Consider the following 16,170-nt stretch of genomic DNA (forward strand, 5'->3'; position numbering starts at 1 on the left):
TAAAAGTTCAGTATGGAAGCACAAGATAATAACTAGTTATGCAACCCTCCTTTAAAATAAGAAGGTAGACTCCCTTGCTGCCGCCAACCCCCACCCCACCCCCACCCCCCGTCTTCCATCCTTTAAAATATCCCAACTGAGCATATGTGGAGGAATTGTGTACATCAGAGCTTTTCCAAACTTTTCATGTTGGTGACACACTTTTTAGACACGTATCATTTCACGACACAGTAATTCAGTTTTACTAGCCAACCAGAGGTTAAGCTAACCCCTTTCCAGCCCCAGGAGGAGTGTGGGGAGCGTTCACACGACACATCTACACACTGCAGCCGACACACTAATGTGTCGTGGCACACAGTTTGGAAAGCTCTGGTGTACATGCTTCATTAGACAGCCAAAGTCCACTGCTCTCACATCAGATCCCTAGGGCAGTGCCAACCCACCCATGAGGCAGACTGAAGTAGCTGCCTTGGGCGGCAGAATCCCAATAGGTGGTTCCATTACAGGCCCCCTGCCTGCTCCTGCTTGCTGAACTGCAGCTTCCATCATCCCTGACCATTGGCCATGCTTGCTGGGGCTCATGGGAGTTGTAGGTCAGCAACATCTGGAAGGCCAAAGGTTCCCCACACCTGAGCTAGAACAAGAAGCATATTTTTCCACAGACCCTCTTTCAGTTCAACAAGTAGACTATGTTACGAAAGTCTAAAGAAAGAAGGTAGAAGATATAGTTAGAGAAACTAGGAAATAAATCATTGAAGAAATAATATTCAGAAAGTATCCTGTCAGATTAGCAGCTTCCCTCCATCACTCCAACAAAAGAATCTCAGAAGAGGTTAGTCAAAGGCATCTGTTATGAAACTATGATGATGTGAACTGTCACTTTCATTAGATGACTGAAGATAAGGAGGAATGGTGTGCAGGGAAGCAGGGGGCTAGGAACATAATTTCTGGTGCTTAAGTACATAAATGCTTCTGATGCTGAAACTATAGGGGGTAAAGGGGACCCCTGACCATTAGTTCCAGTCGCGGACGACTCTGGGGTTGCGGCGCTCATCTCGCTTTATTGGCCGAGGGAGCCGGCGTACAGCTTCCGGGTCATGTGGCCAGCATGACTAAGCTGCTTCTGGCGAACCAGAGCAGCGCACGGAAACACCGTTTACCTTCCCGCCGGAGCGGTACCTATTTATCTACTTGGACTTTGACGTGCTTTCGAACTGCTAGGTTGGCAGGAGCAGGGACCGAGCAATGGACCGAGCAACGGGAGCTCACTTCGTCGCAGGGATTCAAACCGCTGACCTTCTGATCAGCAAGCCCTAGGCTCTGTGGTTTAACCCACAGCGCCACCCGCACCCCTCCTGAATCTATACAGTAGTGCAAACACACACTTGCAAACATTACCATTAAGGCTACTCTGGAACAAAATGAATGTGATTCATTCTATGCTGCTTGTAGGTGTCAATGTATACCTTTATAGTGAATGTGTCAGCAGCTGGGGCTCAGAATAAGGCCCCCATGCATTTAAAGTAGTATCATACTACTTTATAGCTTCATAGCTGCTGTCAAACAATGCTGGGAATTGTAGTTTGTTACGGATCCCCTCACATGGCTACAATTCCCAGAGTTCTCTAGGAAGAGGGATTGACTGGTAAAGTTTTTATATTTTTTTTTGAAAGGCAACCTAGAAATATTGCACATGAAGTAAATATTGCAAATCTGGTAGATAATAAATAAATAAATAAATAAATAAATGCAGATAAAATATAACGTACGCCATGGGCGTAGCCAGGATTTTTGTTAGGGGGGCAGGCCTTTTGTTAGTGAAGGCAGAAGCTCAGTTTGCTATGTATATTTATTGATTTAGGGTTGGGCAGCTTCCCCTCCCTGCCCCCTCCTACACCCATGATGCAAATAAAAAACTCTGTATGGATGTCTCCGACGATTATCTAAGCCACGCCCCTCTCTTGTCACAGGGCCTCAGAAGCAGCTGTGATTCCACGCGTCTGGAATTCTCGCGTCTGAGCCTCGCATTCGATTTATCGCCAGTTTCTTTCAAAGGCGTTTCTTCGTCTTCCTGCGTGGTTTGAGCCCGGCGGCGCGCCGTAGCCTTGTTGTCATAGCGACCAAAGCGCCGCGGCCTGGTCTCGAAAAGCTGCGCGGGGAAGCCTCGGCGAGTGTAGCGTTAGCCGAGTGAGTCAAAACAGCAGAGGATATTTCGCAAAGTTTCCTGGAGCCACCATGTCCTTTCGCGACCTCCGGAGTGAGTTGAGTTGCCTTTATTTCGTTTAGAGTCCCACCCGCCTCCCCGTCCTCTATCTTCCCGATGTGCCTGAAGGAACGGTTGCCCGCTATATAGCTCCACAGAGATGCAGACAGTGTCCAACATCCGATCTGTTCCCTGATCGTGCCACCAATGTGGGGGTTAATTATTAATCACTGTTATGATTCCGCCTTTCCTATGGAGCTCAGGGCAGCGTACATGCCCCCATCCCGCGCTCTCGTTTTGTCATTACAACAACCCTGTGAGGCAGGCTAGTTAGGCTGAGAGACTCTTGACTAGCCAGGGTCACCTAGTGAGCTTCATAGCTAAAGGGGGATTTGAATCTGGGTTTCCTGACCGTAGTCCAGCACGCGCTTGCTCACGTTGGCTCCCAAAGTTGATCAGGCCTCAGGCACCGAACCTGTTGTTGACCATGTCAGTAATCCTCTCAAATCTGCATAATTTTTACACTTGAATCCACCCCACCCCGAATTCAAAGCTTATGTTCGTGTCTAAAGACAGCATGCTAAAAATCACAACTTTGCAGAAATGTGGCTCTTATGGGGTCTTCTTAAGTTCCATGGGATGCTAACAAACCCCAGCTTTTGTTGTAGTTCAAGAGGATCTATATTAAATCCTACTTTTACCAGACCCTTCAAAATTTGCTGTTGCCATGAAGCCTATTGCTTAAACCAGTTTTCAACCAGTGTGCCGTGGCACCCTTGGGTGCCTTGAAGGATTTTCTGAGGTGCCATGGGCAACACTGGTCTCTGTCCCTCTTTCCTCCCCTCCCGTCTCTGATGCCTTCTCACATTTCTGCCTCCCAAGGACTTGCACAGCTGTTTGTTGCAGCAGCCCTGGCTTCAAGTTCTGCAGGTGAATTGTGCCTCTGGGGATGGCCAGGGGGTTGTGGTTGCCAGGAGCTGAGGCGGCCTCAGAGTCAGCAAGCCAGTGGGTTGAGGGAACCCAGCCAGCCAGCCAGTCTGCCAGCCCTTGCTATTGGGAATGGACAGATAAATGGGAGGCCGGGCAGGCACCATGCTGGCTTTTATTGCGCTTTTATTGATCGAGATGTAAGGACAGGAGATCATGGTGCTGTATACATTAAAAAATTGCATATTTGTTTCTCAAGATTTTACTGAGATGATGAGGGCTCTAGGCTATCCCCGGCTGATCTCAATGGAGAACTTTCGCACTCCAAACTTCATGCTGGTTTCAGAGATACTCATTTGGCTGGTGAAAAGGTTGGTACTTTATCCTCACTTGAAAGCAAATGTCAGATAAAATGTGATAATCACCAGAGGAATACTTGGATTTTTGGAAAAGAACAGGCTTACAGATGAACTTTAGGTGCTGTTTTTTTCTAGCCACACAAAAAATAGCATTGGTTCTGCTTTCTAGAACATATTTGAAGCTTTCTTTCATACTGATATTTGAGCAACTAAACCCTTGGCTCTTCCTCAGTTCAAAGTCATACATGTTATTGAGATTAAAATCGCCTCACACTGTTTTCTCAAATCAAACACAATGTATGTTTATTGTTCTAGCCAAAGGCCATGACATACCTGCAGCAACAGTATCAATAAAACAATACAGATCATACATCCACCCTAGTGACACACTATAGGTGAGCTACAGGTATAGGGGTTGTATACAAATTTAATAAATAATAATAATACATCCATAATATGGGCCAAGATCTATGATGTAAGAGAGAGGCTACCAGAGACACTAACAAACACATATCCAGCTTGATTTCAAATTAAACCTCCAAATCACTACAACAATTTATAATGATTTCATCTAAATCCCTTTTCCTGAATTTTCTTTTTGCAGCTTGTACATAGAAGACCACTTCTGTGTTAGAAAACTATTGTTGTCAATCAAAAGAAACATGACCATTTCTGCTAGGGTTTACATGCTTGCTTTTGTGAATGAAGGTTTCAGAATGTCTTCCACCTGAGGTTGACCACAAATACAAAGTCAGTCTTCATGTGGGACCTTATTGTAGTGGTCTACCAAGACTGCAAAAACCTGCCTCTACAGATCCCCTTATGAATTTTGCCCCTTTGCTGCTGGTTTTCTAGGGTCAAGCTAGGACTGTCTTGTTTCAGAGGGCATTTGTTACCACTCGTCCTGGGATCTGTTTATTGCTTCTGGATGTATTGGGGCTCCTACTCTTGCCTTTTGTTGACTGCCTGTGTTTATTGTTATGTATTCAGTATGTGTGTTTTTCTTTTTAAAAGTTCTTTGTCACAAGCACTGGGTTTGAAACATTTTGCTAAAATAATATGTTCTAGCAGCATACCTTTTAAACTGTTAGAGCTGTTTCATTTTGCAGGTATGAGCCTCAGACTGATATTCCTTCAGATGTTGATACGGAGCAGGATCGGGTCTTTTTCATTAAAGCAGTTGCTCAGTTTATGGTGAGTCTATTTATTTTACACTTCACCATGAAGTGAGGGGGAGAGACCAGCAGGTCTCTTCTTGCCTTGCCGAGTCTTGTTAGCATTTTATTGATTGACACATCCTTTCCACTGTGACTTTAATTCCAACTGAAAACAATGTAAAATAAGATTCATATAGGTTTAAAATAACTGCCCAGGAATACACTAAGGAGAATTGGTCTTGTGTTGCAAGTGGAGGCTAAATATAGATCCTGAGACTGAAAATATTAAAGACTTTCTTGACAGTGGATGATTTGGTCTTTATAAATATCCTTCTATTGGTGTAATGTGATGACTCACTCTTAACATAGAACTATGTCTTTGGCTCTGTAATAGATGGGTTTGTGATGGATGTGTTGGCTTGACATACCAGCCAGGTGTGAAGGTTGCAGTCAATGCATGTCTGGTTGATAAGGTTGGACTTGTGGTACACATCAGCACCATTGGCATTGGGGAAATGTAGCTGTGGTCCTGGAAGAAGAAAAAATAAGTTACTAGGTACAATGTTGAAAAGCAGGGCAACTATTTCTTCAGCAGCATCGAAAATGGCTGCCAAAAAATCAGACAGTCACACCATAGTCATGTTTTGGTCCATCATCTTGATTCAGAATGGTGGCCAGTCGCGCATTGTCAACAAAAACTGCTGCCACCCCCTTCTTTCAACACCCCTTCTGTCTCTCTCCCCCCCAACCTTATACTGTATACAATATTAAAGTCTCACATCGACTATAAACGATCTGAAAAAATGACTTTATGATCTGAAAACAGAGACGATATATGTACTTTTGTAACCTAAGAAAATCTTCAATAAATGCACCCCCCCAAATAAAACTACTGCCCCACTACATGAACCCTTGTGCCAAGTTCGAAATCAGCAAAAAACCAGGTGAAGGCACACTAAAGTAACATTTTTGACTGCCATCTTAATTCACAATGGTATTTGGCATCCCAATGTTGACAAAAACTGCCACCTCCACCTTGGGAACCCTCATGCTGAGCTTGGTGATGATATTTCAAGAGATATCCGAATGCACAGAGAACCATATTCTAAAATATATAGTAGATGGTGATGGTGATAACTCAGGTAGACTGTGAAGAGCTCCTAAAGGATTTCTCCAACTGGGTGAATAGGCAGCAAAATGGCAAATGAGATTCAGTATAATTAAGTGTAAAGTTACGCACAAACCACCATAACTTCACATATAGGGTGACATGTTCAGCCATCCTCTGAACTGATGATGACTAACCAGGAAAGAAATCTTGGGGCTCAATAATATTGTCAACTCTGTGAGTATCAACAGTGAAAAAGGCATATTCCATACTGGGGATTATTAGGAAAGGGACAGAAAATTTAAAAATCCCAGTATTGTACTGAATCCAGTTCCAGTCACTTCATTTCAAAAAAAGGAAACTGTAGAGATATAGAGGTACAGAAAAAGGCAGCAAAATGATCAGGTTAATGGAGCATTTTTCCTGCAAGGAAAGGTGTGAGCCATTTGGAGCTCTTTATGTTAGAAAAAGATGACTAAGGGCAACATGATAAAAAGCTGTCAAATTACCGTATCCACTTTCTCCATATCATGCATAGATAGAAATTTCTCTGTCTTTTGTTACACTTGAACTGGGTCATCTAATGAAATTGGTTACCGTAGGGTCACCAAAATCACAAAAAGTACATCCATACATCTAGCATAATTAAATTAATGGAATGATCTGCAGCAAGATGGGGTGATGGCCTCTGGCTGAGGTAACATTAAGAGAAGGATGTGCCTGTCACTGGCCGTTAGCTAAATGAAACATTCCAATTAAGAAGCAGTTGATGGGCAGCAGGACCAGCAGAGCTCTGTTGCCTTAGATGTCCTGTTTGTGCACTTCTTGAACATTTCTCCCGGGCTACTGTGAGAAGCAGGATGCTGGATTTTGTGAGCCTTTGGCTTCTTTCTATAGGGCTCTCATGTTCTTAAGACTATTGGCTTGGGAAGGTAACTTAGACAATGAGAGAGATTGTAAGAGGATTGCACTACAGAGGAAATATGAAAAAATAAAGATTAATTGAATTTAGTGGAGGCTTGTAATGCCAATAGAAATTCAGATTTTCTTTGAAAGAGAGCCAGAAATGATGAATACTCTGGTTTAAAAAACAATAAAACAATACAGTTACATGTTATCCTGTCCTTGGCATTTACCTGGGAAGCGGGTGGGCTTTGCTATCCACCCCTCTCAGCTGCGCTCCAGATTTCAGACTGTATAGTTCATGAAGATTAGTTCCGACAGCAGTGTTTCCATGATCTTTGATAGAAAAGATGAGAAGCACACAATAATATGAAATCTCCTCTGAGCATTGATAGATAACAGTGAAACTTGGTGTAGGCCAGGAACGAGGAATTTGTAACACTCCATATGTTGTTGGACTAGAATTATCATGCCTGACCATAGGCCATGTTGACTAGGGCTGATGAGAGCTGGAGTCCTAGTACTTCTGGAGGACCACAGGTTCTCCATCCCTGATATAGATGCTACTGAGTGATGCTACTGAGGGCACATGCTTTATATGTAGTAGCTTCCTGGTGGGATCCCCAACATCTCCAGGTAGAGCTGGGGGGGGGGGAATTGTGTCTGAATCCCCAGAGAGCTGTTGCCATCAAAGAGTTGACAGCATTGAGCCAAGTGGATTAATGGTCTATTTGATGTAAGACAGCTTTCTATGTGACATTACTTTTCATTTCAAGTTTGAACACCAACTTAAAATCACCTTTGTCTTAAAGTGTATGAGACAAGAAAAGTGACAAATAACTTACAATACAATATCTCAAGGAAGGTCAAGGCACTGATTTACTACTATTGAAAATAAATTTCCTTGGAAGTGAGTCTTACACGCTGCTTCTACTGTCCATATTGGATAGTTTTATTTTCCTGTTGTTCTGTGGAGCACATCCTGTAGAAATTAAAATGAACGAGAGTGGGTACCAGAATAAGAAGAAGGTTGCTTTGAAATGTTGCTGGTGTAGACTTCTGCTTGAGGTGCCACGGATGATGGCTGAAAAATTCCATCAATTTGTTAAAGATTGAGGTGAGCCTTTAATATCTAATATCTCATTATATTGTCCAGCTTAACTTGGCAAACCTCTACTGGAAAGGCTGAAGTTTGATGCAGCCGGTTTGGAAAAGTTATTGAGCAGATGCTTAGTTTGGATTTTATTGGAATTGTATGAAGATGGCGACTGCAAGTTGCAAGGATTTTGGGATTTGACAGAAGCACCAACGTGTGAGGAGGCACTGCAGTTTATGGAAGAGAATCATAGACATTAAATCCACAAAGTAACATATCTTGTGTTTGTTTTATCTCGCTTGTGGGGACAACTCAGAGGCTGTGAAAGAATGAAGGATAATATCAGAAAGAATTAGGGGAATCATCGGAAATGACTATGGAATGCAACATAAATTTGATGTTGATCAGAGCCCCCCAAATTTGAAGCATGGGAAGTACAAAAATTTATAATTTAGCAGAATATTTGGACTATTTGATATGTTTATGTATAATTTGAAATGTTGCTGGTGTAATTGAGTCAGTCATAAAGCGATAGACTAGGTAGAACTGTTGACCTTTTTTATTGCTATTTTGAGAAATACGGAAAGTACATTATTTTTCACATTACTAACTTTGGTCTCTGTTTCCATAACAATCATTGATTTTTCCTCTTCGTTTTTTAAATGGATCTGTAGCACTTCAGTTTTTAACAATACCTTCAGAATGCTTTCCATCAGCCTCCCAGTGAAACCGACATTTTAGGTGCTACTAATATAGAAATTGCCATTTCTTTCAAAACTTTGCACTCAATGCTGTCATGAAGCAACTCTTCACAATCTTCTGGCTGAAAGAAATAGAAGAAAAAACACTTTGCTTGTTGTTGTTTTTAAACAATTGCCGTTATACTTTTTCTCACCAATGCGTGCTGACCACTTGTTCCTTTTCTGGGCTGCTCAAAAATTGCTTAGGTCTTTTCAGTGTCTATAAAGAATTGCCATTTTTGGTCTAGCAATTACATTTTCTCTATTCTTGCTGAGGTTGTTTCATGTAATCCTCACATCAAGCAATCACTTGATCTTTCCTCTTCTTCGGTTTCAGCATTTCTAAGGTAGCCATTCCTTGTTGTACCTCCCTGCTGAAGCTTTTATCAGTGTCTAGGCTAAACTTCACCTGGGCTGTTGAAACCTCCTTCTCGCAGGTCTCCCCTCCTGCTGTGCACTTTCCCTGCTTTTTCTCCCTAGTGGTTTGACCGAAGCAAATTGTGTTGTCTGTAGGCACTGATGTTTGGGGTGTGAAAATATTTCCATCTTGCTTAGCAGGGGAATATGTCACCTTTCTGCCAAGAGCCTCTCAAGGCAAACCTTTCTTCCACTACCCTGGCCCACACCATTCCCATCTATGATTTTAGCTCCTTGAGTATCCACTCATGTCATGGAGTGAACTATGAGTAGCTAAAAGACAAAGTCACAGGAACCCAAGTAACAAAACAGAAGTGATTGTTGAAACATAAACATGTCAGCATATGCAAATATATGTGTACACAATACAAAATGCAAGTTACCCAAGCTGTGACCACTGTATAAACTGCAACAAAGTTGTGGAAATAAAATAGATGAAGATAGACAAGATCTCAGGATTGTATCTCACTTCATACTTGTTCAGAAACAAATTGGAGAATTATCCATGGATGGCAGCCCCAATATCCCTCCCCCATATTTTCTTCCTTTAATTAATATGCTATTCCTGTAAACTGTGATTCTGCTACATGCACCCAGGCATCTTGGTTAGAGGGTTGTTACTCCAAGAAGTGTGATCCAAAATTGAAGAGTTTTCAGTTCTTTGGCAAGGGTTAAATATATTGAAATGCAAACCTGCTACTTTATTATTACATACTTGTTTTTCTATGCCTTCATTCTTTTGTTACTTATATAATTTCAAAATGGTAAATATTTACATGGAGGAACCCCACCCACCCCTCTGGCTTTTTTTCCGTGCTCTGAACTACTACATACAGTTCCCTGCCATCACCTTCCATTCTCCTGCTGGTCCCCACTGTGGAACTCCCTCCTCTCCTCAACACCCTTCCTTTTAGTTTCCAGAAGGTAAATGTTTGTGTGTTCATGGAGATGTGTTGGATCGATTTCATGGCACATATCAGGGAGAGAAAGCAAAACAGAGTAATTTAATAGATAAATGTTGAATTGCCTGTCCACAAGAATCATTGAAAGGGAAGAATTCATTAAGGTAAGTGATCTCATTACAGCAATTCACAGTGGGGTGGGGAAGCCACTGACCTCTGTGTGGAAGGTGGGCACGGGCAGGCAGCACTTAAGTGCCAATTAAGCAAAGATCTGATCAGCTGCAGTTCCACCCCTGGCGAAGTAAATCAATAAAGCCTGCTGTGCTGAGTTTTCTCTTCTGGCTAATTAGGGAACCACTTGATGCCAAGGGTGTTTGCTGTATAAGGGTCATTTTTATCCTGACAGCATCAGGGAACGGCTTGAGCTGTCTTTTTGCAATCTGAATTACTGTGTTACAACTATTGCATGGGCAAAAGCGTCTTTTTAAAAATGGAAACACTCACTAAGATGTATGAGTTGTGTTCTCGGAGAAGGTGTTTGAGATCTGCCTCTTCAGAGTCTGGCGATCCCAGAGCATGGCCTAAATACATGATGAAGCAGCTTTTTGAAAGCCCAAAGCAGATCCAGATCTGGTTAGTGACTGGATGGGAGACTGCTTGGGAACGCTATGTATATTGCCTTGAGTTCAATTATGGAAGAAAGGTGGGATAGAAAATACAGTAAAACAAATCGGCATTTATTTTTGGCTTTCTAATAGGCGACAAAAGCTCACATCAAGCTCAACACCAAGAAGCTCTACCAAGCAGATGGCTATGCAGTGAAGGAGCTCTTAAAGATCACCTCTGTTCTTTACAATGCTATGAAGACCAAAGGAATGGAAGCCACTGCAGTGGGTGAAGAAGACACGAGCAAATTCAAATTTGACCTTGGCTCAAAAGTAAGGAACTTTGTGCTTCTTCCTCTTTCATTTTCTTTTCAATATTTATTACATTTGCACCCTGTTCTTCTTTTCAGGAACTCTAGAGTATTATTTTAGCCTCACAACTTCTCTGTCAACCAGATTAAGTTGAGACAGAGGGCCACCTAGCCAATTCACGCTAGTTGTAGAAGCCCTGTGTTGTTGTGAAGTAATGTATACTGTCTAGAGATGTGTTGAGCTACACATTCAACCCTAGTTGATTAAAACAGTTGGCATGGGGAATTCTGGGGATTGATCCCCGATTTGATGCAAAGTTTGATTTGATCAGCAGTGGTTTGGAGCTAGACCTTATGGAGGTGGTCTGCTTGTCTCTAGCCTGTACCACTGATGGGGGGGTCATATAATGGGATGTTCCTTTGTACAGCATATACTATATTCCTGTATATAATAAACTAGCCTTCTTCCTGACATACTATTTTTCCATATGCAATGATTTATTTATTTTTTAATAATGGTACAGAGGAGCAGCCATTCCTTTGAAGCTCCCCTTACAGTCTGAAGTAGCACAGTCCAGATAAAGCTTTAGGCCTGGGATGTGTTAGTGAAGACAATAGCAATATTTCTCACACTATTCACTAATTTTTTTTAAGTTTCTTCCTATATTTGAGACTGGGAGCCAGTACTCATAGGAGAATCACAGATGAATATCCTTTGAGTGTTGGCTCCAAGACCAACTCAGCAGTGATTCTGGTGTTATGGAACTTTCTCTCCAGTGAGACCCATTTAGGTTTTCAAGTGTATCTCAAACACCTACATTTCACAGTGTGGTTGCAATCTTTTCCCACTAGGTTTTTTTTTGAGGTTACTGTACTATATATATTTATTTATATATTCATTTTTATTAATTTTGTTACTATTGTATGTGTTAACTATGGCTTCTTTCATCACTGCCATTCTCTTCAGAAAAGATTTGGCAAAAATGCAAAGTATACATATAAATAATAAGCTGACTGCTTTGTTCCCTACATTCTTAGCATCTATCATCCATGGGCTTCTCTGGAGGATGTGACCTGAGGGTTATGGCCCAAATTTACTGTGAGATTGCCCCAATTCCCAACCCATTAGTCTTCCATCTCCCAGGTTTTCAGAAAAAGTATCACTATTACCAAGAATATGTTCACATTCTGGCTTCCAGCTGTTTTTGTGCTTTTCTGCCCTCCCATTCCTTAGTGTGTCTGGCCTTTCTTCCTGGCCTGTCAATGAGTCTGCACATTGCATACGAAAAAAAAAGTTTTGTAAGAGTATTAGTAATTATGATTCTGTAAATGGGTCACGCCAACCTTGATGGAGCGGGGAGGTTGCCCACCCCCACTGTCTCTTCTCTTGCTTCGCCTTCTTCCACAGCTGTCGTTTCTCTCAGATGAATAAAAATCCAATGAAGCTGGATGCCAGAAGATTCAAGACAGATAAAAAGAAGTAACTTCTTCACACAGCACATAGTTGAACTATGGAGTTTGTTCCCACAAGTGGTAGTGATAGCCACCAGTTTTTATTGCTTTAAGAGAGGACTAGACAGATTCATGTAGGATAAGGCTGTCAATAGCTACTAGCCTGGATGACTATGTTCTACCTCCACTGAAAGAGGAAGTATGTTTTTGAATACCAGTTGCTGGAAACTGTAGGAGGGGAGGGTGCTGTTGTGCTCAGGGCCTACTTGCATCCTTCCCAGAAGAGGCATCTAGTCGACCACTGTGTGAACAGGATGCTGGACGAGATGGGCCACCATCCTGATGCTTTGGCTGTGCCAGGGACGGGGCGAGGGGGGGCCTAGGGGGCGGTCCACCCCGGGTTCCAGGGGAGGGGGGGTGACACTTGGGCCAGCCCTGCCCTGCCCTGCCGGCGGGCCCCGGACGGGCCATGGGGCGGAGCGGGCTCGCCCCGCAGCCTGCTCACAAACCTGCTTGCCAGCCTGCTTGCAGGCTGTGGAGCGAGGCCGCTCCACCCCATGGCCCGTCCAGTTCCTGCCCGGCGGCGCCGCTATGGTGCGGCATGTGTGCACAGTGCATCGTACACACTTTGCGCATGTGCAGTGTGTACGATGCACTGCGCACGCATACCACGCCATAGCAGCGGTGCCGGGCGAGACCAGACAGGCCACGGGGCAGAGCGGCCTTGCCCCGCAGCCTGTGAGCAGGCTGCCAAGCAGGTTTGCGAGCAGGCTGTGCGGCGAGCCCGCTCCGCCCCGCGGCTTGTTTGGGGCCCGCCCGGTGGCAGCACTATGGCGCGGCACGCATGCACAGGGCACTGCGCACACTGCGTGCATCAGACGCAGCGACGCTGTGCACGCGCTACACCGCTGGGTTCCCAGGTTTGCCGCCCTGGGTGACCAAGTGGCTCACTCCGCCCCTGGGCTGTGCTGATCTTCATCCAAGGTGACAGACACCTGTGTGTTTTCTTCCCCCACAGCGGGAAGGTTAATTTCCTTTGATGTGAAAACCTTGTGGATCTCCACCATCTCACGCTGGCTCTCTTCTCCAATAAAGGCAACAGGAGCCCCAAGGCAACAAAGAGACTAGAGTAGGTTGTGTGTAGACCCCAACATGGCATATCTAGTCCTTGTACGATAATTGGTAGTTGCCATTGGAGACCAGAAGAACTGCAGATTTTAAGGTTGTGCCAGTCCGCTTAACTCATTCTCTCTCATCCTTTCCCAAGATTGGTGTGAAAATATACTAACTATAAGTGTCTTGAGAAAATGACTCTCTTGAATGGAAGCTGCAGCTCATTAATTTAAGATGACCTCCTCCCACTCAGGAAATGTTCTTTTTTTGGCAATGTAAAAAAATCATTTGCGGGTATGATTTCATTTACTTGTTTAAAAGTAACTTTAGGCTGGAATACACATTTCATATTGTTTACACTTATTTAAAAGTGTGCTTAAACTAACTGCTTCTTTTTTAAAGGAAAGGTATCCATGGGAGGTCCTAATCCAAAATATGCTCCCGATGCAGATTTCAGTTCCCTATCATTTTGTAGCTGAACATCACACACACACACACCCGGTTGCTACTTGTTCACAGAGATTTTGTTCACAGCAAACAGCAGAGAGAAAATTGGAGGATTGTTGATGCAGAACAGTCAGATCTCCAATCTGGATTGGGGTCTCACATGGCTGCTCTTTTTTCAGAATAAAAGTAGACAAAATAATTAATAATAATAATAATAATAATAATAATAATAATTGTATACCACCCTATACCCTCAGGTCTACTGTAAATAACATGATATGCAGCTTGTCCCTTTAAAGCAGGATTTGTTTCTACTATAATTGGTGTAGATATGATCTCTTCTTTTTATATGTTTTGAGACATGCCCTTCCAGTTGCAGAACTGACCAGATATGGTGGCTTCACTAGAAATATCCTTATCTCCCCACCCCCACCCCTGGAATTTTCATGAAGGTAAAGCTCTTCTTTTTCTGATGTTTATCTAGATCAGCGATTTGAAGACGGCCAGGCAGCTTGCTTCAGAAATCACTTCCAAAGGAGCATCTCTCTTTGATTTACTGGGCAAAGAAGTAGAGCTGAGGGTGAGTTGTTAAAAAGAACTTTCAGGCTCTGGAAAAAACAATAGAATTCTTCAGCTATCATACTTGAAGTCATCCATCTTTGTGCTGTAACATTTCTAGGAACCTGAAACCCAAAATTGGGTTATTTCAAATCAGCCAGTTGTGAATTTCAGCTCTCCTTTAGTTGTCAGTTCCTGGTCATGATAACAGTTCTCCTCTGGTTGTTTTCTCACTCAGTTTTCTATCCCCTCTCAGATTTCTTCCTATTCTCCTTCCTGCTTTCCACTTCATCTCAGGAATTGCTTCTTCCAGTCCTTTTCATCCTTCGCTCTTTTCCTTTGGCCAGTTGTCTCTTCTTTCCCTAGACCTGTCTGATCCACACATAAAGACAGGTGCCATTGAAGGAGGTGCTCTAAGCTTAAGGTTCTGTGTAATTTCAGTTACAGGTAGGTAGCCGTGTTGGTCTGCCGTAGTCGAAACAAAATAAAAAAATCCTTCCAGTAGCACCTTAGAGACCAACTAAGTTTGTTATTGGTGAAAAAGCGCGCATGCACACGAAAGCTCATACCAATAACAAATTTAGTTGGTCTCTAAGGTGCTACTGGAAGGAATTTTTTTTATTCTGTTAATTTAAGTGGGTCAGCTCTGAGTAAAAGTTAATTTGATGCAACTCTTAGAGATGGAGCAGGCGGAGCAATTTAGTCTTTGGCATCTGGAGACTTGTCTTCCTGGCTAGACCCACTGGAACCTTAGGTCAGCTTAGCCAGCAACTGCACACATAGGGAATACTCTCCTGTTTTTGGTGTCAGGGTGTTCTCTGTGAGTAGCAGTTTCCTCGTTGTGCACACAGAATATTCTTCGACATATGGCAAGGCACAAGGCAGCCCTGGGATGTGCAAGTCTCTATGTGTAGAGCTTTGGGATTGCAGCAATTTAATTATTTTTAACACTTGAGATAGTTTAGAAGGCAATAGGCTGGTGTCTTTGTGACAGGTGCCAGCTATAATAACAATAGTAATAATAATTTATTATTTATACCCCGCCCATCTGGCTGGGTTTCCCCAGCCAGTCTGGGCAGCTCCCAGCAGAATATATAAAAAAGCGACAAAACATCAAACATTAAAAACTTCTCTAGACAGGGCTGCCTTCAGATGTCTTCTAAAAGTCAGATAGTTGTTTATTTCCTTGCCATTTGATGGGAGGACGTTCCACAGGATGGGCGCCACTACCAAGAAGGCCCTCTGCCTGGTTCCCTGTAGCTTCACTTCTCGCAGTGAGGGAACCACTAGAAGGCCCTTGGAGCTGGACCTCAGTGTCCAGGCTGAACGATGGGGGTGGAGATGCTCCTTCAGGTATACTGGGCCGCGGTCATTTAGGGCTTTAAAGGTCAGCACCAACACTTTGAATTGTGCTCGGAAACGTGCTGCTTGTTTCCCTATCCAGCCTTGTAAAGACTTCCATTTTGCAGCATTCTGGTCAAATAATTTTGATCTTTCAGGCAAGAGGGGGGAAGGTTTTCAGCCAAGCAGGGCAGATCATTATCTCCACCCACCTGACAATCAACTGACATTATAATGATGCGCAAGCAGTTCCATCTTGCTTGCTGCGGGTTTCAGGTACACCAGTGAGGTCACTGCTCATACACCCAAACTAAGCAGGATTGAACAGCTGTTGCATGGTTCAATCCTACTTTCCATCCGTGGGATCCAGCTGCGTCTTTACTTGCCCTGCACCTGAAGTCATGTATGAAGTGTGAGGCAGGTGGGCATAGTTTGGTGAAAACATCCTTGTGGGTCACATGGGGAGGCCTGGTGGTCCAAATTTGGCCTACAGGTTGGGGGTTCCCCATCCCTGTTTTTTAGAGATTTAGC

General features: G+C 43.3%; 1 protein-coding gene across 1 annotated transcript in view; it reads left to right on the top strand.

The window, feature by feature from the left end:
• The first annotated feature begins 2,067 nt into the window (after positions 1–2,067).
• The window catches only part of CLUAP1 (clusterin associated protein 1), a 59,701-nt gene continuing 45,598 nt past the window's right edge, over positions 2,068–16,170 (top strand). Inside the window, 5 exon segments of the mRNA XM_033167029.1 lie at positions 2,068–2,257; positions 3,390–3,501; positions 4,599–4,683; positions 10,571–10,750; positions 14,225–14,320. Coding sequence (XP_033022920.1) covers positions 2,236–2,257; positions 3,390–3,501; positions 4,599–4,683; positions 10,571–10,750; positions 14,225–14,320 — 495 coding nt within the window. The 5' untranslated portion in view covers positions 2,068–2,235.

The sequence above is a fragment of the Lacerta agilis genome, chromosome 13 (assembly GCF_009819535.1).
Source record: "Lacerta agilis isolate rLacAgi1 chromosome 13, rLacAgi1.pri, whole genome shotgun sequence".
Lineage (NCBI taxonomy): Eukaryota > Metazoa > Chordata > Lepidosauria > Squamata > Lacertidae > Lacerta > Lacerta agilis.